This window comes from Styela clava, chromosome 7 (genome assembly GCF_964204865.1).
Source record: "Styela clava chromosome 7, kaStyClav1.hap1.2, whole genome shotgun sequence".
NCBI classification, from domain to species: domain Eukaryota; kingdom Metazoa; phylum Chordata; class Ascidiacea; order Stolidobranchia; family Styelidae; genus Styela; species Styela clava.
The window spans coordinates 13,878,216-13,900,212 of record NC_135256.1 but is presented as its reverse complement, the minus strand read 5'-3'; the positions used below and the strand labels follow the sequence as shown (position 1 = coordinate 13,900,212).

At 31.4% G+C, this 21,997-nt stretch overlaps 1 protein-coding gene across 1 annotated transcript; it reads left to right on the top strand.

The window, feature by feature from the left end:
* Positions 1-2,021: 2,021 nt before the first annotated feature.
* On the top strand, positions 2,022-21,553 carry LOC120327560 (calcium/calmodulin-dependent protein kinase type 1-like). Its single transcript, XM_039393880.2, has 10 exons — positions 2,022-2,258; positions 2,739-2,870; positions 3,524-3,598; positions 3,860-3,998; positions 7,146-7,272; positions 8,237-8,312; positions 8,929-9,041; positions 17,665-17,743; positions 18,823-18,910; positions 19,408-21,553. The coding sequence occupies exons 1-10, from the start codon at positions 2,158-2,160 to the stop codon at positions 19,480-19,482; spliced, it is 1,005 nt and encodes a 334-aa protein (XP_039249814.1). The 5' UTR covers positions 2,022-2,157; the 3' UTR covers positions 19,483-21,553.
* Positions 21,554-21,997: the final 444 nt, after the last annotated feature.

Below are 21,997 nucleotides of genomic sequence, written 5' to 3'. Positions count from 1 at the left end.
ATTGATTGACTTGTAGAAAGCACAAATCACTTCCACTCTGTTGATATCGATTAGAACTCTTGATCGTTTCCAGCCAGAATCATCCGATGATTTGTTTCGTCATGTTTAAATATGCTAGTTGGAGGGGTCGCTATTTTGTTTGATTTCAGAGAAATACTTCATTGCGAAGCATTTGTATTAAAAAATTCATTGGTTATGTTGCTCATACCTTCTAGGTTCCGAGAAAATCTCAAAAGTGTACTATTTCCAAGCTCCCTACTCTGACCTAAATTCTGAACCAGAAAAGCGCTGCCAAATGCAAAGCGCATTCTGAAACAACGAGCGGACCCAGGGTCGCCAGATCAAGACACAATTGCTAAACTAGAAAAGCGCTAACAATCGCAACCTTTGTTTAAAATTACACTAGCGTGTAAGTGTGACGTAAAAAGTTACATTTTATGGGCAATTTTTACAGTTACAATGTCAAAAGTGGAGAACAGAATTATAGAAAGGCTTCATGCTTCAAAATGGGTATTTAATGTAAAACTGAGGAAATAAGTTTTAACCGTTGGTTTTAACCAAGCGAGCAATTATTCCTGACGCTGAATTTTATGAATCCAAGATTTTCTTGAAGAAGTTTTATCTTTGCGGATGTTGCTTGCAAATACCGCGTCTTACAAATATGATATAATGGTCACGGCCCATTTATTAGGCATCGAGATATTGTTGCACATGCAAGCAAATTTTGTATTGTTCAGTACTACATTAAACGACGAGGTGAAAAGTATTTCACTGGAAAATTTTCTGTTCCAAATACTCGCTCAAAATTATTTCCGATTACATGACACTGTTCATCCATGGTTTTTACTGAATATACTTCGCTGTCGGCCGCTTCGCTACGGGGCAAAATATGTCTTTTCGGCAATTTTTGCATAAATTGACGATTGGGCCAGGTTTAAACGAGCATAAATATATTTCCCCCATACAATCTTTTTCAAACTCGTTGTAATTGTAAAACACTTATTTTTGGGGGCGAAATATGTCTTTGTGTATTTTTTTTGTTTAATTAAAGTGGGGGGACGGTTTATACGGAAATAAGCAGTGTTTACCTCGTGTTTCGTTCACTTATACTAGTCTTTCTTTTTAGAGGCGAACTTATTGGTAAGACTTATATTTGGGGGAGAACTATAATTTTTAGCAATTACAGTATTCACAATTTATTCCGTCGATGCCTTTTTCGTAGACTCTCGCATCGGTCAATTGGAATCTGAGTTCTGGCAACTACGATCGGCGCGTTCGAAAACGAGAAAGATTTCTGCTGCAGTCTGCTAATGGCTAATGCTATGTATCTTTGGTCTGTACTACTGACTGTGTCTGTGATGCAGTAGTGAGAATCCTAAAACTTGTAGATTTACCTAATCCAGTAGTCAGAGGTAAAAGCAAGCAAATAGAAAGAATACCGGTTTATTATTATTACTATTTGTTGACAATGTTTCATGCACGACGAAATAAAATATCTGTATCTGCCAGAACATCAGAATGCCTACCGGTATTCACAAACTGGAATAACAGAATACCGTAGCCTACTGGAACAAAAACAATGCACACTGCACTACAAACAAACAGTTCTGCAGTAGGTCAGTAGTCTGGTGGTACTGACAGTCGAAACTACTGAACTAGGGATGCAAGTTTCGATTTGAAGAAATTTTAGAAGTTACCGTACCACGTGGTGACTTGATTATTTTTTGAAAAAATAGACTAATAATGCAGATAACACCTACAGTAACATTTTCAAATTTTTTTCATTTCCCTGGTTACTGGTACGTGCCAATCATTTCGGCATTTATAGTAAGCAATATTTGTGAAGAAGTAATTTATTGCAGTATTGAAATGTTTTTCAAGTTTTACATGGTAGACTATAACTTAACCTACTGATCTAGGAAACACATGAATTGTTGGATTTAATTTGTGATTGGTTATAACAGTATACAGGTATAATATTTAAAGATGAAACACTACCTAATTCTTCTCATTTTTATTTCTTCTGTAAATAAGTAATTAGCAGGTTAACAATAGGTAATAAGCTTCAAGGACTCAAATGATTTGAATTGTCATAATTGTATATATTTAAATGGTTTTAATTCATTCACATGAATTCTACATCGCTCAAAAGATAAAATGACTTCAATTAAAAAATCTGGTGATGTACAATGTGCCACAGTTGCACTAAGTAAAGAAGATATAAGAAATAAATATGAGTTCAAGAATTTGTTAGGAACGTAAGTGCATCGATTATATCTGTTTTTAAAAGATTTCTATAGTATTTCAAATATGTTCTAAAATGATATTTTCGAAGATGAAATATCCAATATATCCTGAAATGGGTCTGTTCCACAAGAGAACTTGAAAACAGTTGTAAATTTGTTTAAAATAAATTTAGTTATGCAGAATAATCAAGATAAACATTGTTTTAATTAGCATTCTTTCTTTTTTTTCTGTCAGAAAGTATCTAAATATTCTAAATTCTCACTCAAATCCAGAATTTACTATATATCGAATATAACCAATTTTATTGAATGTATCCGAATATTCGATGCGCTTGCGTCACCCCTGTCTATGACTCATTTAACTGTACCCAAATGCTGAAATAGACAGAGAATTTTAGTAAAGTCATGGGTTTGGACTTTTGGGATGAATATTAATTCTATTCTGTATATGGCTATGTATCTACTTCTAATTCATTATTTTTCTTTTTACAGAGGTGCATTTTCGAAAGTATATCTTGGAGAACATAAAAAGACAGGAGATATGGTTGCAATCAAATGTATTTTTACTAAAACTTTGAAAGGAAAGAGTCATGCCTTAACAAATGAAATTGATGTTTTACGAAAGTGAGTATTATATTTATATCTTAAAAATAATTCTGTTATTGAGAATATTTTCAACATACCAGTAGTTAGGACCTGATAACTCATGTATCATTTGGGTTTCACACTTGGTTTGTAAAACAATATTGTACAAAACCTGGGTATAGTGCTCAAATTACTCAAATAAGGCCAAACAAAAGTCTCGCCCGTTGGTGATATTTTATGAACAATATTTACAGTGTTACAAAAGAAAAAGTGGAAAACAATAAACCTCATGCCAAAACTGAATTTAATTGCGATCAAAGACTTCTTTGAAATTCTTTGCTGATTGAAATACCTAACTGGCCGTAGTTTGCTCATGTCCGCTATAGCATGTCAACGGTGCCAAATCAAATTTTGTACATTAGCCTTTAGGACTGTGGACTATTTAAGAGATATAAATATATTTTACAAATTCAGGTTTTTATCCAATCTATCCACCAGAAAATTAGGGTTGGCTTGTTAGCATGTTGGCTATTCTACATAAAATGTCACAATCAAAATTTGCCGTTTTAGTATATATCGTATACGAGTAGGCCATTCAGCATGGTTTATGCCATCACAGTACACTAGCACCCTAAAAAAAATTATATAAGAGTATGAAATAATTGTGATTAAAAATTTGTCTTTATTTACAGATTGAGGCATCCAAATATAGTTCGTCTTATTGAAATTTTTAGCAATCCTACTCAAGTGTGTTTGGTGATGCAACTGTAAGTCATGTTGTTTTTATTCTGTTTATACCTTCTATTGATTTATGCTGCAATGATTAAAATTTTATGTGATTCAATTTGAATACTGGTAGTAAGAATTAGTTGAATTATAATAAACTATCATGCCGTATGTTTTTGATTTCGATAACTTTTTCTTAACTATTTTGATGTGAATTTTTACTAAATCGTTCTTCTAATCGATATGTATTGACTATAATATTGACTGTGAATTTAATTATTATTTGTTGTTATTTTCTCTAGTGTAACTGGTGGGGAACTATTTGATCGAATATTAGAAAAAGGACAATACACAGAAAAAGATGCGAGTGATGTAGTATGTCAAATATTAGACGCTGTTTCGTATCTTCATGATGCTGGTATTGTTCACAGAGATCTTAAGGTACTTTTTGTTTTGTTTGCAATAATCCATAAATCATAATAATTTTATGAATACTGATACAATTTGAATACATACTATGAGCAAAGTTATGGACAACGACTAGAATTGTCATAAGCTAATGAGATTATATAGATTTATGATGGTACGTTATAAACGTTGTCAAATTCTGATTGTCACAATTGGATGAAAGAGGCCCAAGGGTGCTTTTGCAAATTTGAGCATGTTGATGCCATGCTAGCTCAAAAACTTTCAGAGTTCCAAAAGAAAGTCACACCTAATTCTTTGATTTCCTTTGTACTAAGGACGAAAGCATTAAATTAGTGAAGTAGAATTACGAGTTACACAAAGTAAGAATGTCATAAATCATATATGCTCATGCAATCACTATCATACGTACTTGCAATGAGCATAGCAAACTTTAAATTATGCCTCCAGGGTAAGCATTCACCACTAAGCTGAGGTGAATTCTATATTATTTTCATTTTGTAACTGAAACAATGACGACAGAAGTCATGTTGTTTTTATCATTATTTATTTACAATGCTGCTGTGCAACATGTGCTGATTAAAATTTAATAACTACCTTTTGAGGTGATTAAAATGCCTGTTGTGCTTGTCAGCTTGACACTTCCTCACGCCCACAACAGTGACAAGAGTTTTATGGCTTTGCTATTTTATGGCAAAACAGTAAAAATTAATTAGGTCAGTCATCTGTATTTATTGGGCCCAGCAGGGTTAAGTAATACACAGCTACTAAAATCAATAATAATCTGCCACATTCATGTTTTGTTATCATCCTGATCCCTGATATGATGTGTGGTCAAACTAATAAAATTAGCTCATAAGCCAACACTCATATATATATATATATAATATATATATGCTTTTTTGAATTATTCATGTTGGTAAATGTTCATCGGACTGCCCATTGGTCATGCAGTATTATCATGAAGTCTGTGATGTATTACATATAATGTTTCATCATTCAATATTGTATCCCCATATCCTCTTTTTATTAATGTCTTTGACATATGGACACTAATCTGTTGAAAGCAAAGGTAATTAAATGAACCGACTATAGTGAACAGATAGCATATGTGAAGTTTTGGATGCGCTGAGTTCAATATATTGATATCAATATTTTGTCAGCAAGCCATATTACAAAGCAGACATCGTTTATGCCTATCTTCACAAACCCTTTCAATATGGACAAAATCAAACTAGTTTGGCCTACTGGGATATTATGCATATTGAATGTGCAAAGGTGCATTAGGATCACATTCTTTGTGGTCGATTATCAGTATAATGTTCATTTAGTTAGGATAATGATTTGTTTTTCACAATAGCAGATTACTTATCAGTCATTTACACATTGTACATTTATTTATCACATGATGGGATACAGTTGTACTAGTTTATTCACAATACATAAATATTTTTTTTTATTTTTATTTTCTTTATTCGCAAAGTGTTGTTTCTTATTTTGTGTGAATATGCGTCTAGTTTTATTCTACCATTTGACGATACGTGTCAGTAAAATATGGCAGTATAAATAATCATATTACGACCAATGTTAAAATTGGTTGATTAAAATTCAAATTGTCTACTGTGTACTATCTCAAGCAATAAGTGATTCTCTGTATGGGATTCTACCTGAAAACAAATGTTACTCTCATTTGACCTGTGTGGAATACTGCTATTACATCATTTATTGTTTCAATATATAAAACAATCTTAGAAATCACTTTGTGAGATTGATATTATATTGTTATGTAGAACCTACCTAATCTATTTGAAAAGTGTAAAATAGCAAAAGCAAAGTTGAATAAATACAAAATGTTAATGACATGTCACATATGAATATCAATAAAAAATGTATTTCCTGGCATTCCTTGTTGTTGTATTTGTTTGTAAATTTGTAATGTGAACTGTAATCCTTTCAGTCATAGCATGGATTATGTAATACTCATTGATGATATTCGATATTCATTGTTTCGTGTACAATAATGGCTTATTTAGTCAATTAGCCGGTAGGAAATGTTCAACTATTCAAGCTCGTTACAGGCAATTTACAGCATGGGTCGTCCTATTATCTATAGTGTGTGGCTAATGATTGATGCACAGCAATTAGGCAGCTTTTTACACAAACAATTTGGCGCTCCCGAAGTATCTGCACCAAGATGGCGCACAACCTGAACCCCAACCTGGTACACATACTACGTTGAGGTTGTGCGCCATCTTGGTGCACATACTTCTGGAGCTACAACAATTTATGATGTTTTCTCTCTTTTTTAATCATACCACGCACAAATGCATATTTCACTTAATAATTGATACATCAATGCTGTAACATAAAGACTAGCATTCTCGCAAATGTTATGCATTATGCTTGGATTAAAATTCCATTTAAACAGAACTTTGTGCATAGACAAAATGTTAATTAACTTTTATGTAAATGTTGCAATAGTAAATATGTTTATTGCAGAGGCTCTGTTTATTTTGCCAATCAAATGTTTTTGAAGAATATCACAAAACTAAAACTTGGAATTATTTTTTGTGAGATTCTTCATAGCCAAGCGGTTCCCTCTTAATTAATATTAACAATATTCATTTCAATATTCATTAACAATAATAATTAGGTAACTTTAATTCTGTATCATATCAACCCATTATAATTTGCCTCTTGTTATGATAATGAATATTGACAGTATCTTGTCAGTTTTTTTTTCAGTATTTTTGCGTAATATCATAAGCTTAAAGTTTGATTAGAGAAAATTTCTCAATGTTTTTCATCTATATTCTATGTCAGTGTTTCTCAACTTATAACAATTTATGGGGAAATTAATGTTGTATAAAATTAATTTTTCTATATTATTTATTTAATTTTGGTTGTAAAAGTCCTACAGCATATTCTTGGGTAGCGAGATTTTACCAAATCAATTTTTTTTCAATTTGGTTTGCTTGAAAAAAGGCGGGGAACTACTATTCTATGTCACAAGGGGAAATTGCCTATGTAGTCATTTTATGTCTCGTATTTTAAACCTTATTTGATGCTTAGCTACTTTCCTGAATTGTATTGTAATTATTTTGTACCCCTACGGCACAGTTAAAAGTTAAAGTTACAAAAGTTTTTTTGTACTTTTTTCAGCCTGAAAATCTTTTATATGCAACAGCTAATGAAGATTCAAAAATCATGTTGAGTGATTTTGGTCTCTCGAAAACAGTAGTTGAAGGGAAAACACTTAAGACGGCATGCGGTACACCGGGTTATGTAGGTATGGGCGGTTCATTTGTTATTCATTTATTCAGCATTTATCCACATTTTTTGCTCTAAACAAGTCCATGTGCAAGTAGTCATTGTTATCTAATAAGATGCAAGAAGCTACTGTTTTTTGGAAGGAACGGAATCTTCTCGATTCTTTTATTACCAGGTAGCCATGGGATTTGAACCCAATATGTGTAACCTGTGATGCTAACATAGTTAAGCCTAATGCTTTAACTGCTAGGCTGTCTTGAAATTGAATCTTTCATTCATTTCGTCTCTGATGTGTTGATATTGGTTTTGAGTGATTGTATTGATTGTATAATATCAGACTGAGTGCATGATGGAGAAAAATATTATTTTCAGCTGAAGACTATTCTTCAAAACTTGGAATTTAATCCAGTTAAAATATCCAATCCAGTTAGTAATAAATTTTGAAGTTTGCTCATAATAAGTTATGTTTTCAGAACATGTTTTTAACAATAAAAGGTTTAAAAATACAGACTTAAATTTTTTTGCAACACTTGATTAATATTTAATCTACAAGCTTTGATTGGTCAATGGAATAGCACTCTGAAGATCATGAATTTGAAATTATTTTTATGATGCATTTTTTGTCAATTATATATATGAAATATTTGCGCTGCATTGAGTTATGGATATAGCTGCATTATTATGGCTGTTTCAAGGGCTTTTTAGAGCAAAAAGTCTCTGACAACCGGATGTCGGTGGATTGAATATTGATTTTGCTATACTTTTTTTATGTCATCCATTCCGAAATTATATTCTTAGAATTTTCGCATAAGCAAATTCTTGATAGCGGTATTCTAAATTTAACAATGCTATGACACAAAGCATGTGTTTTTACAGTCTTCCACATAATTTAGTTATATTACGTGCCGTAAATGGCATTCATAATAAAACTTTTTTCGATTAACAATAACGCAAGCTCAACGATGTAATTAAATATCTTTCAGCGCCGGAAGTTTTATTACAACAGCCATATGGAAAAGCTGTCGATGTATGGTCGGTGGGAGTAATAACATACATATTGTAAGTATATTGGTCTGAGTGAAAAATCAACTACAGCTGCGGCAAATTGTTTTGAAATTGTAGGAGTTATTGAATAGCCAGTAAATGGTAATAACGCTTGATTCATTATGAACAAAAAATGTGCTATTCTAACTTTTCATATTAGTCAAATTGTATTTTATTTCCGAACATCTTTTTTACTTATAATTCTTTATAATAGGAGTTCTGGTTGGATTTTGTAAATTTATGCATTTTGCAGCACAAAATCTTTATCATTTACGAAAAACGTTTGCATACACATTAATATTATACATCATTATTATAGAACAACCATAAAGCATACTGTAATTCTGTCACACCAATATCCTCATTTTAATCAGCAAAATTACTAAATATTTAATATATATGTGTGTCACTACAACGTTTGATAAGTTTGCTCCTACTCTCACTATAGGAATTTAAAAAAAAGAACAATATTTTTTCAATTTTTGCTTATTGAAATTTTTTGTTTACTGTATAGCAGCCCGGGCGAAGTGTAAAAGGCTTTAATTCTGCAGCAGTACCTGATGTTTGAGGTCAATACCCATTAAATTGAATTGGATTGATATTCAGATTTTAAAACTATATTTTTTCATAGACTTTGCGGTTATCCTCCTTTTTATGCGGAAGAAGATCCTGAACTTTTCGATCAAATCAAGAAAGCGGAATATGAATTTGATTCGCCTTATTGGGACGATATTTCAGAAGCAGGTAAGTAATACTATTGTAATATTTTATTAAGGAAAGATTACGCGATTGCTCATTCGTATGTGGCTTCTTGTAGGTTCTGTATAGACTTTGACTCATTCTCATAAACAGCTGAGTATGTTTTATTGTTCTTATATACAAACTGTTTAGTCTACTGTTATAAGGTTATATAGGTACAATTATTGTTCTACATCTTTTAAATTTTTTCATTCCGACAATCACCTGCATTTTATATAGTCAATTCAATATAATTAGTTCCATTAGTTAAGCTATATACTTGGAATACAATAACATAACCTGAAATTTCTAAATTGAGTAATCATCTATGCAGAATACATTTCAAAATAGTATTTTAGATTATGGAATATAGAATATGTTCTAAATTGGGTCATGTTAAGCAAGACAATCAACTGCATTCTATGTAGTCAATCTAATATAGCTTCATTGCTTAGCTATATATATGGAATATAATAACATAATCAGTAATTTCCAAAATTGAAATCATCTATGCAGAATACATTCTAAAATAATGTTTTAGATTATGGAATATCGAATATTGTTTAATTTGGGTCATGTTCATCAAAGAACACAAAAATGTAAAGGCATATTCAATCAGTTTGCAAGAAAATTATTACAATGCTTTGATTGGTTTTATATTTTTAAAGTTTCCAGAAATTGAATGAGGACCTTTTTGGTCATACTGTATGCCTTCAATTTCTTAAAAAAATAACTTTTCAAATAACAGCTATTCTAAATTGATCCTCACTTTAAAAAATTAAAATATTGAACATGATCAATTTTCAATTGATTTGAGCATTTGTTTCATTTTGGACTTTTTTTATGATTACATAGCCATGATAAATTTACTGAAAATTATTCAATATTTAGCAGTTGGGATTTGTCCATCTCTGTCCTATTTAGTATTTGAAATTGAAGTTGGCATTGCTTTGTTTTCTGGATCATTCCTTGTCTTACTCAAATGCTATGCATTGGATAAATATTGCGCTTGGTTGACTGTGAGACTCATACCGATTCCCAGATTAAATTTCCCGTTCATACGCTATTGCATGACTGAATGCAATTAGGGTATGCATTTTGGCCAACTTGCCATAAAATTTCACAGTGCACTCTAGAACTGAGAGATCTCATCTGATTTCATTGATTTTTTCCACCTGGGGATTTGGTCCCAGAATGGGCTCTGAGTGGTGTGATGAATTATGCAAATTTGAGGTACAATATAACTACCGTAAGCATAATTCATACATCTAAAAAAATTATTCTCATTGTTGCTTAGTTGTTACTGCCTTGTTAAGAGGTTCGTATGACAGATGCTCTAACCTAATATTTACACAAAGGGTGTCTACAGCTACCTTCCAGTAAGATGATATTAATCAAATAGATTTTACGAGAGACATTTCAACATTTGGTCTATCACTATGATATGAAATTCGTATACTTTTATTCCTTAGGGCTTCAGTTAAATATAATCTGCTTAACAGCAATTCTACAATCCTATATGAACTTTATAACAGTAAACTGGCAAGGGGTGATACAGTATGCATATAAAGTCTTAATTTTTTTGAAGGCAAAAGGAATTTATCGATATCATATATAGTTTGTTTGCCCTTACAGATGTATTAAATGAAATAGAAAATTTAAATAAACCCTGATTATAATAAACAAAACCGAACGAGGTATATAGAGAACTTACTTCATAACAAAGTTGAAATTGTAATGGTACTTTATAAACACCCTAAATAATCTTATTGTCAGTTTACGATTTGAAAATGATTCGTTAAAATGCATTGTTTTTGCTTTTGAAGGGTTTTTAATTTTATGTTTACTGTATAAGTTTCAATTTTTACCTCAAAACTTTTTTTAAAAATGAAATATAAATTTGTGTTCAATTTTGGTAAACTATCTGTTTACCCAGCCCATGGGGAAAAGGTTTCAGGCTAATGTGTTCATCTAACTACTGAAGTAACAGATTATCCTAGTAATGTTTTTTTCAAAAATGCCATTATGTGATATGGTAATTGTAATTTTCATACATTATTCTGTCTAAACTTGTCACTGGAACGCCATATTGAGCAAACTAGAAAAATGTATTATTCATGTGTTTGACCCTGGGATTTGATGCTATTATTTATTCATGTCATTGCCGCAATCTTTTTGACTGTTATGTTTAAAATACGTACATTATTTGGCGTTATTACATTTTTGTTAGCCGTTGTTGCATTGATATTGCCTCACCCTGCCGCCTATCTTTTTGTACTCAGATTTTTCAAGTTGTGTACTGAGCGAATCTAATGGTATGTAATAACCGGAATAATGTGTAACTAATGGTTTATTGCCGTAATTACTTTCGTTTTTCTTATCATTCATTGCCTTTGCTTATCACACAATGAGTCACAAACTAGCCAAAATAGAGTATATTCCATGTATTCAATTTTGTAATTTTGCAATCCAGAATTATTTTATCCCATAAGGGCAATGTGAAACCAAAAATGTTGTATAAAGTGCTCTTCTAAGGCCTTGTTCAGAGTGAAGCTCAAACATTTTGTAAAAATAGATCAAATAAACATGACATACCGTCCCTAAAAATTAATAAATTCCTTGCATATGATGAAGGTCTCGCTTAAATAATTTCAAGAAATTGATCTCTTCTATTATGCTCACTGAGTATAATTAGGCTACACTTGATTTATTTTATAAATAACCGCTGTCATGGTACCACTTTGGCAATGGGAATGTACAATTGTATTTTATTGCCTTGGTTACCTTATATAAACATATTATGACAATTTGCCAAGCAATACTTATTTTCAATATCACATAAAAGTAGACCTACTTTGTTTCATAGGGATATGTTCTTGAATTTAATTGGTGGTATTTATTGTAGGTATTAAGCACTCTATGTACCATAACAAAAATGCAATATGCATTCTCTAAAATGAATTTCATTTCGGAAATGAAAATTTTTTAAATAGTTTGAACAAATTCTTACAGTGTATTATATCCTTAGTGGCCTGATTTTATCTAGTTCTGTTGTTTTTGGTAATAATAAGAGCACAGCATACATTTCATGTTGCTATTAAGTGTCGTTTTCTAAAAAATTTATTGTTATGTGTAAATTTCAAAATAAAAACTATTATAATAAGTCAGAAATTTTTTCATATCATAAATAAACAAAAAATTGATTTCTTCCAGCATGAGTTTTTATCAATTTGGTCGGCAAACCAGACAAAACTGTACTGTTATTTTTGTAGTGCATTCATCACTTGTTTTTTGACAGTTACTTTTGTCAGATATTTCGAAATCCGGCTGCGAATGGTCTTGCCATTAACGACTTTGGAACAATTTAACATTGTCAATCAATCTTAAAATTTTTCTTTGTTGAATCTACTGATAGGAATGTACTTTCAGGTAAAAAATGCTACTGTTAAATCTCTTTATCACTCTAAATTGTTATAATAAGATTCGATTGTTATATTAACAATATTTTCATTGTTGGGTACTTAGTGCATTCATATAATGTCTGGTATTGTAAGATTAAATCGACCTCAAAAATGTGCGCTTGCGTTGTTGACTTTGTCGTAAATCTCTGCCTTATTATTTGTTGACTTTGTATAGTTGGTGTTCAGGGGTATTTATCAGCCTCTTTAGTGTTCTTGTGTGCCATTGTGGGCACATATCCCACAGTCAAAGAATATGTTTCAAAATTTCCCGAAATTTATTGAAAATCGAGCTCCAAAGAGCAGCACCATAACTAAAGTATCACATCAAAAATGACAATAGCAACATATTTATTGTGGTGTATGGGATATATAGTAAGAATTAACTTAAATTAACACATTTCTCTCTGAACAAGGCCCTGTACTGTCAGCCATTATTATGTTATGAGCTAATATTTTACCTAATTTATTACACTTTGGGTGATGTGCTGAGCATATGATTTCAACCTCATATATATATATATACCCTACGATACCAACACAATAAAGTCTTGACACATTAGCCGGCTGTTGATATTATTAATAATATACTGCATTCCTTTTGTTGATGACTAAATTAATGATTAATTTATTGACACCTTTATTCTCTCTTGAGAAATCCATTCTACAAATAATAAATGGATCAATTGAGTAGTCATGTTTTGTGAATTCTGTCAATATTTTTGATTGATAATAATCATCAGCTTTTACAATGCAGTGGGAATAATCAATATTTTTTCACTTTGTAAATGCCAAGAGGATTAAGAAATAGGTGTTACATTGGGCAAGAAATTAAAACATTTCAATTTTGAATTTAATTTTGTTGGCGTTTTCTGATTCCGAGCATCTTTGTTAGCATTCTTTATAAATTCTAAACAGAAGAACTATGCTCTAGCACAGTGTTTCTCAAACTGTGTTCCGCGGAACACTGCTGTTACGCGAGCTTATTCGGAGTGTTCTGCAAGACAGGGATCAAAATTGTGACTAAATTGGTCATCATGTCGATCTCGGCCATACTTTGATGACGTTGTATCGTAAATTTGTCTTCTAACTGGCAACAAACAGGCAGACAAGCCTCACTATCTGAACAGGCTGGCAGACCTTGTGCCAGTCTGCGGTGCATGGTGTTTTCGTTAACCGTTCAATATCGTTGACCGCCGGCGGGTCAGCCTAATTTTTTAGTCGTCAAGTTTACAGCAAACTTTTAATTTTACCGTGGGCTAAATTTTTTTGGAAACCACCATTTTCAATGGATTGTTGGCTTAAAACTGGAAGCCTCAAAAGATGTTGTGATGAGCCGGTTGTGCAAGTTGATCTTCTACACAATTTTTTGATTATCAATTTTACCTTCTAATTTCTTGGTGTTCCGCGAAGCAAGATATAAAGGGTAGGTGTTCTGGGACAAAAAAGTTTAAGAAATGCTGCTCTAGTATAATATGGACATGGAGGTTCAATGAATAAATGTTGTACTGGTGTCTGGTGGTAACATATGCGATCATTCGGAAGCTCCGTATCAAAATTGCAAAACAAGTCTTACTGCTTAAGAATTTAACATTGATACTGGTAAGACCATAGCTGAACAGTGAGCTTTGTCGATAAGATGTCTGAATGTCCTGCCATAATATCATGTGTCAAACGATCCATGTTCAATAATAAAATAATTTTTATTCACAAAAGAACTAATTAATAACTTCCAACCAAAAGATGCATAAACCCATATAAAATAAAAAATTCAGGTTTATCACTGTCCAACAGTATTTATTATATCTTTTCATAGTCTTAGCTCCTGCTCTTGATTTATTAGTTCAAAAAAAATGGCCATAATTTTTCGAAGTTTTTTGAAACACTAGTTTGTCAGATAAAATTCAAGCAGTCAAGCCTCAACTAGAAACTTTAGAAAATGATGATATTTTTTCATGAGGTTTCCATATTTTCACTGCGATAAAGATTTGTAGAGCCTAGATAAATAGCAACTGATAGATCTACCATATTTAGAACAACTGGATTCGACATTGCCCTAAAATTCAATACACCGTGGATATTATTATTGAAAGCAAATTCATTCTACTGCTAATAGATGGAGCTAATAGATCATAGTCAATATAGTGCATAAATTCTTTTCTTCATCGATATATTTTGGCATCTTTTTTCACGTGTGGCATCTTATGACTGAAACTTAGCTTCTTGCAAATTCATAGATAGACTGAAACAAATATATTTTTTGCACTCTAACTTTATGTCTTCGTTTGTTCTGTACCTTTTCCTTATATAATTTGTTTTATATTGGATATTCATGATTTATTTTTATTTTCGATTAGAATACATTCAGAGGAATAAAGGGCATATAATGCTGAAATCACAGTATCATTTGAGCAAAATATAAATTTATCTATATTTCTTTATTTTGATTCTCTATTTTAGTCCATTTAGTCTAATATGTTTTAGTATTTACAATTGCTCTCTAATGCTAAAAATAATAAGCAGTAATGATATTATAGATAAAAAGTATCTATTTTGAACAAGAATTAAAAAATGATTCTTTGGTAGACCTATATCCAAAGTAAATATGATATTTAAATTCAATTTCTAAAGTTCTGAATTTGGATTAGATTAATTTTTTCCCATATTCCCTTCCCAGTAATGCTGAGATAATCGAAATCTGTTACGACTAATGTCCTATGACGGAGGTACCATTATGTATTCATCATGGCAAAAACAGGATGTAACAGTCTCTGAATCACGAGGATGTATGTCAGCCTTTGGTACTTCCATATCCAAATTAGTTGTCATGCTAGGTTTTTTTTTAAATTCAGTTTAAAATTCTGAATACGTTAACAACAAGATGATCGTGATGATGATAACAACGTGATGATCAATTATAGACGCAAAGGGCCAAAAGGAAGTAGTACGGCCATGTACGGGTATTCAAACTATCACAGTAGACTCGTGAGCCGCATGCGGCTCGCTGGAGTTTTTGTGCGGCTCTTCTCGCTGGCAATTATTATATATTATCACCACCTCTTTGGCAATCTCCAAACTAACACGAAAGCGATTTTTGATGATGTTATCGCACACAAAAAAAAAACGAATTCTAAAGAGACCACAGAAATTTTTGAAATGAATAAAAAAAATTCTAGATAATAATACAATCTTTAACCTCTGAAAATTGGTTCAGTAGTTAATGAGGAAAGCGATTATTTTCATAACAATAAGAAGCAAAATACCAACAAGAATGACAACTACAACATAATAACGAAAGGATCCACAGGTCTACTTCGTGTCCAGTAATCCATGCTATTGTACAATATGAAACTTGTCATAAAAAATGTGCTCTGTATTTAGAAATGCGATATTGAGTCATTTGTTGTTCTAAAACTGATATTGTACTTTTTATTATTTCGCACCATCCTTTAAATGCTAAAATTCTAATGAAAACAAGTTTTTAAATAAATCGAAAATTTGCATTTGACGAAATTCTTCCTTGGTAAAATTTAAATTTACGTTCTTTGAATATTACAAATTATAAATTCTTTGGTGGTCCTATCGTATAAGTTATGTTAACTAATAATATTATTATGAACTCCGAGCTTTAAATCATGTTTACTTTAGTTTCTTTGAAACTGAAATTTTGTCAAAACAACTTCAATTTTAATCATCCTTACCACTGACATGCTGATTTATTATTTGAGCGATGTCTTAAAATAGAAGTAATCTTTTGATATATTTTTTTGATTTCATTTTCTTCCATCTTCACTTCGTGTGATTACATACTATACTTGGAACCAATGTTCTAATATGGACAGTATTTAGCGTTTTACTAGATGGGACCGAGCCCCGAAGGGCAGGTACAGTGATGAATATCAGAACCAATAGCTGGAGATGTCGAGATAGCTCTTTTACTATAAAATTTGCCACACTATCTTTAGTAATGAAAATTCAGTGGTTTTTTTTCTTTTATGTCAGAGGGTTATGTAATTTAGTAAGTCAATATTTGAAATCAATATTAATTAAAGAGAAAAATGTCAAACTATAAATATCCATACCACTATCTAACCACATTGCTTTAGAAAATAAAAACTATAATTTTGTTGGGTTAATTAAATCTGTAGCATATCCTTTGTCTGTGTTCTTTATACATTTTTACAAAACAAAATTCTGTATTGAACAATTGAAAAGCTGAAATCAAATGTTTGAAATTGGACAACTGTAACCTTCAGGAAAATTAATTAGATTTTCTAAAATTTTTGAATTCAATTTCATATCGTTTGCAGTCATGTCAAAGTATATCCAGTAATTTATCAATACAAATTTTAATTATTCAAATCATGCTATTGTGAAATATGGTACGTACTAATGATATATACGGTAATATCATTTGTCATGTCATACCATGTATTACTAAAGACGTAGCCTATGTCACTGAAGTTGAGATTCAATGACCTGATAATTCCAAGTAGGATATAATATGCCATGCCGTTTTCATTGAGGTCGGAGCGAGGATTGTATTTTCCAACAGTTGGAAGTTGAAGTCGACGTTTTTGAATTTCCCAGGGTTCGATACTGAATTTCTTACTTTCAATGTTGATAATAGGAGTCAAATTTTAATACTCCCGTAGTATGTGTGCGAGGTTAAGGTTAGGCCATAATTTTATTCCGATTTTCCTTATTTTAGTTCTATTACGAGTTCGGGGACTGTCTGTGTTAGCAAAGTGAATATACCCCCTGCCCATAGGCTTCAGTCCATTTACACAACTTGATGTAAAATAGGCAAACAAAGTTAGTTACCCAAATTTTTCTATGGATTTTCAAAAAGCATCGAGTTTACTAAGAGGCTTGCAAATGCCAATGTTTTGTTAGTTGATTTAATACTTGATTACATCAGAGTTGGGTCAAAAGTCAAAGTTATGGACGATAATAAATTTTCTCTGAATTGAGCATCTATCATTAAATTATTGGAATTGAATTATTCATTACTGTATTTGTAAAAACTAATCTCAGATGTTTTCTTATTTTATAATTAAGAATATTGTGACAAAATTTTTTTTCTGATTTAGTCTTAATAATCCTCAACATTCATGTCTTCGAGTATATCATTTAATTAATACTATTCTTTCTGTGTTTTTCGTTTACAGCTAAAAGTTTTATACGAAGGTTGATGGAGAAAAATTCTGATAAAAGATATTCTTGTAAACAGGCAATGCAGGATCCCTGGTAAGTGAAGTGTTCTATATATATATATTATCATTTTTTAAAAAGTTTATTAAATAGTAGTTTGAATGCTGTAAGAAGTTCTTCCCAACCTTATTCTTCCTTTTCACACTTCATTTTTTGTGTCACTATGTTTTCATTATACATCTAATTTTTAAATCTTCATCTAGTGATCTGACTTTATGACTAAATAATATTAGTAAAACTACACGAAATACAAAGCAATATTTTTTTATCTCCTCTCCGAAAACAACAAAATTTGTTCCTCTAGAGGAATTCCTCCCATTTGAGATCTGCTGTAACAATTAGATAACGTCTATAAATTATTATGAATTGAAGAATTAGGTTTTTGATTTTTGATAACCAGAAAGTTACTGTATTCTCGAGTATCCGATAATTGTTTGGTACTAAGGTTTTTATATTTCTGTTTGTTTATCAACGATTTTCAAACTTTAAAGGTCCTGTCACATAGAAATTTTAAGCTTCTCATAACAAAATGCTTGACAAACGTTATTACCATTTTTCTACATTTTTATTATCATATTGTTATTTCTATAGATATAACTATTGAAAATCGGCATGCATGAACTTCTTTATTTATTTTACAATGCAATAAAAGAGTAGATATGAGAAGTCTACATTCAGTAGTTATGCAAATCCTGTAACATCAATGGATCAAGTAATCTGCTAACACATACCATAATAATTTCCCACAGGATTTGTACCTGCACACCCCCGCAGGGCATTTTAGTGGTGGGAGCAGTAGGTCCTCTTCATAATCCTTAAAACAATATGCCAACTGGTAAAAGCAATGCATATTACTGAATGATACTGATACATAATAATATACTAGTCAGCCACTCGTATGGTTGAGAATAGGAATGTATTGTAATCTTTTCCAATCACCAAACAGAGTTAACAGCAGGCTATGCGATCCATATAATACCCTAATGTAGTCCGCTGTTTTATATATGCATATACATATGAAACTTGTCCAAGCACTGCTCTGTTTTCATATGGAATGAGGCATTGTTTATTTGATAGTTTTATATAAAATAGAAGCTTTTGTGTTTGTTATTCAGGATATCAGGAGGAGCTGCAAGTACAAAAAATATCCATCAACATGTCAGTACCAACATGAAGAAAAACTTCGCAAGAACTAAATGGAAAGTATGTTGTTACATGGTCTATCTGTTTGTCAAAAAAGTGTATTTTTTTGAGGAATTTGCTCAAAGTAAGGTCACGGGCACTCGGTCAGAAACAAAGAGATTGCTCGCTGAGTGAAATTACCATCGACCACTAACGGTTTTCCAAATCGAAACTGTGGTGTTACACATCCCAATATTTGTGCTTTTATTTTGTCTTTTCAAAGATGGAGGTTTGGTTTAAGCCAATTAGGATCTAAAAATCATTGTAATTGTTTTTAGGAACAACCAGATATTAAAACCATCATTTTCATATACAATAAAATTTGTTTTATTTTTCTAGTAAATTCATAATTAGGGTAAAAATTTGTTATATTGTCTAGATATGTTACCCAATTCCCCAAACGTTTTCATTTAGGTTTTGAAAACATTTACCTATTTTAAAAATAGAAATCTGTAATTCACACCAGACAATATGAAAGATTGTCCGAAAATAATTGAGTTTCAATTTTTCGATTTCAGCAAGCTTTCCATGTTGCGGCGGCTACCTCAAGAATGCGAAGAATGAATCTCGGTTCTTCCACTGACAATTCATAGGATTGTTAATTTCATTGTCAACAGTTCACCTCCTACTGCCTGACCATGTGGTGGTTAACTGAAATTGTTATTGTAGCGAGTATGGGCCACTGAAAAGAGGAAATATGCTCGAATATCTAACGCAATCAATGTTTCTCAATAATGGGTATACGATGTTGTTCTAGCATATTTTCTGTAAATATATATATATATACATATATATATATCACGATGAAGACAACATAAATCGGCATTACTAGAAATGAGATATTTTAAATAAATTAAGTAATTCAAGTGAATGGATATTTTATATAATTGTTTTATCATTCCTAACTTTTTTTCTCAACCTTTATGAGATTGATATATATATTACCAATTACCATTATATCCTAAAGAAGAGACTTTTATGGTTATTAAATTTTATCCTATCGTAGCAGGAGCTTCTTTTGTGCCATTATTATTTCAGTTTTATTGGTTGCAATTGGAAAATAAGCATTTAAATTGTTTTTATCTTTTATCATCAACATTTTCACATCTATTGAAAACATTTTAATGTGTTCTCATCGATGCTTGGTATAAGCTTATTATTATTCAGGTACATATTCTCAAACTTATTTGCGTTAGTGATTTTTTCACCTATTCACAAATTTATTGATGAATTGAAGCGGAATTTTTTGCCAATTTTCGTGTTGGGGCATAAGCCAGCTTTTAGAGAGAGTTGTGGAAAGGGAAAACAAATTGTTTAAATATGATGTCATTTCTAAATAATCAAATCAACTCCAATAATTGTAATGTAATAAGATAAATTACATTAATGCCAGTCTCTGACACCAGTGCAGAGCCCATGCATCAATTTCAAACGCAAGTCACAAATTTGAAAACTCATGCCTTTAATTTGGCTCTGTGCCTGCTAGTTGAAAATATGTTTTCTGGTATTCATTTTTTTAACTTCTCCCGACTCAAGTTACTGAACGGACCTCTTAAAATAATTGACATTGAAATAATCACAATCACCAGTTGTTACATACAGCAACAGCAGTATCATGATGCATTTTCAAATACAGTTTAATTGCTTGAATGATATTTTATTGCACTAATTTGATAGTTTATAGATATATTCTTGATATAAATACATGTTTTTGCGCTGATCATTTTCGGTTGCGCTACAATGTGATTTCGTTTGCAACATTTCATTTCGTTAACATGAATTCAGTTAATTTGAAAGAAATTTTTTGGGGAAGCAGATTTAAATTACATGTCATGATGCTTTTTTGATAATTATTAATGTCAAACGACTAAAATTGGGATGAAAATCTGGATAGTATCAACCCATATGCCTCATATGAAAACAATTTTAAATATCTAAATATTTAAATACCTTTCAAGTTGAGTTGAATAATGTAAGATATGTTTAAGAATTTCATTGAACTCCATTGATTTAATATAACATTATAATCATGTTACACATTAGAAATATATAAACTGTGTTTTACCATTTCATCTCAAATTTGACATTCCTTTTGACCAAGTTCTTTTAGAACTGTGACACATTGATCTATGCTTATGACATTTTTGTTAATTATATTCCGTCCATCTCTCGAGTGTAGAAATTTTGTGATAAAATGGTTCATTGTTAATAAAAAACCATGCAGATTTTGAAATGATTTTTTTAATTATTAGTTTTTTTCTTTATCATCAAGTGTCGGATTCTCTGATTGAATGGAACATGACAGATTTTGAGCTCAAGCGTTTTTTAAGTCATTCTCGCGATTTAATGATATTTTGCTGTTCTATATCTCCATTATTTCCTGGTGTTTTATTTGATTTGCCTGGCTGGCTTCTTTGTATTAATGAGTTTGTCACCTATGAAGCAAACGTTTTTTCTTCCGCTATAATTGTTATTGGCTACTGTAGTAGTTTAATGCTGTCATTTTCTTTTATGCAGTATACAGCAGACATTATCCAAGCATATCAAGGTTTTTTTTTAATTCATGAAATTATCAATTTACATCAATTTTATCATTCTTGAAATGAATGACTAATTTGTTTTGAGATCTGGTGTTTAATAAAATTAAAAATGTTTTCGAATGCATTAGGATGGTTGCTGTCAGTTGCACCACATTTACAGTATGTTGTTGTATAAATCCATTTCACTATGGCGGCGAATGTTAAGCTTGTCTTGGAGACTAGCCCTATACAGGTGGCCCTTATCTCTACGTTACATTGCATGTTCAGTTAAATCAGTCAAGTAGATTACATCGCTCTGGCAGATGTGCAAAATAGATATGTTTGTTTAAAATCTAGGAAAGTGTCGAAATAGGGGTACTCTGGCCAGGACAGTAACCAAATTGAAATGGGCTATTTGCAGAGAAGGTATCTTGTAGAGCTAAATTTGTTATTAAAGTGAAGTAGGGATAATTTGTTGTAACTCGGGAAAGAGGGTTTGGTATATTGTTGCGCAGCAGTGGCGGCGCGTCAATAGGGCCGACCGGGGCAAAGCCCCGGTTGTTTTTTCGGTATAATAAAAAATATTCGA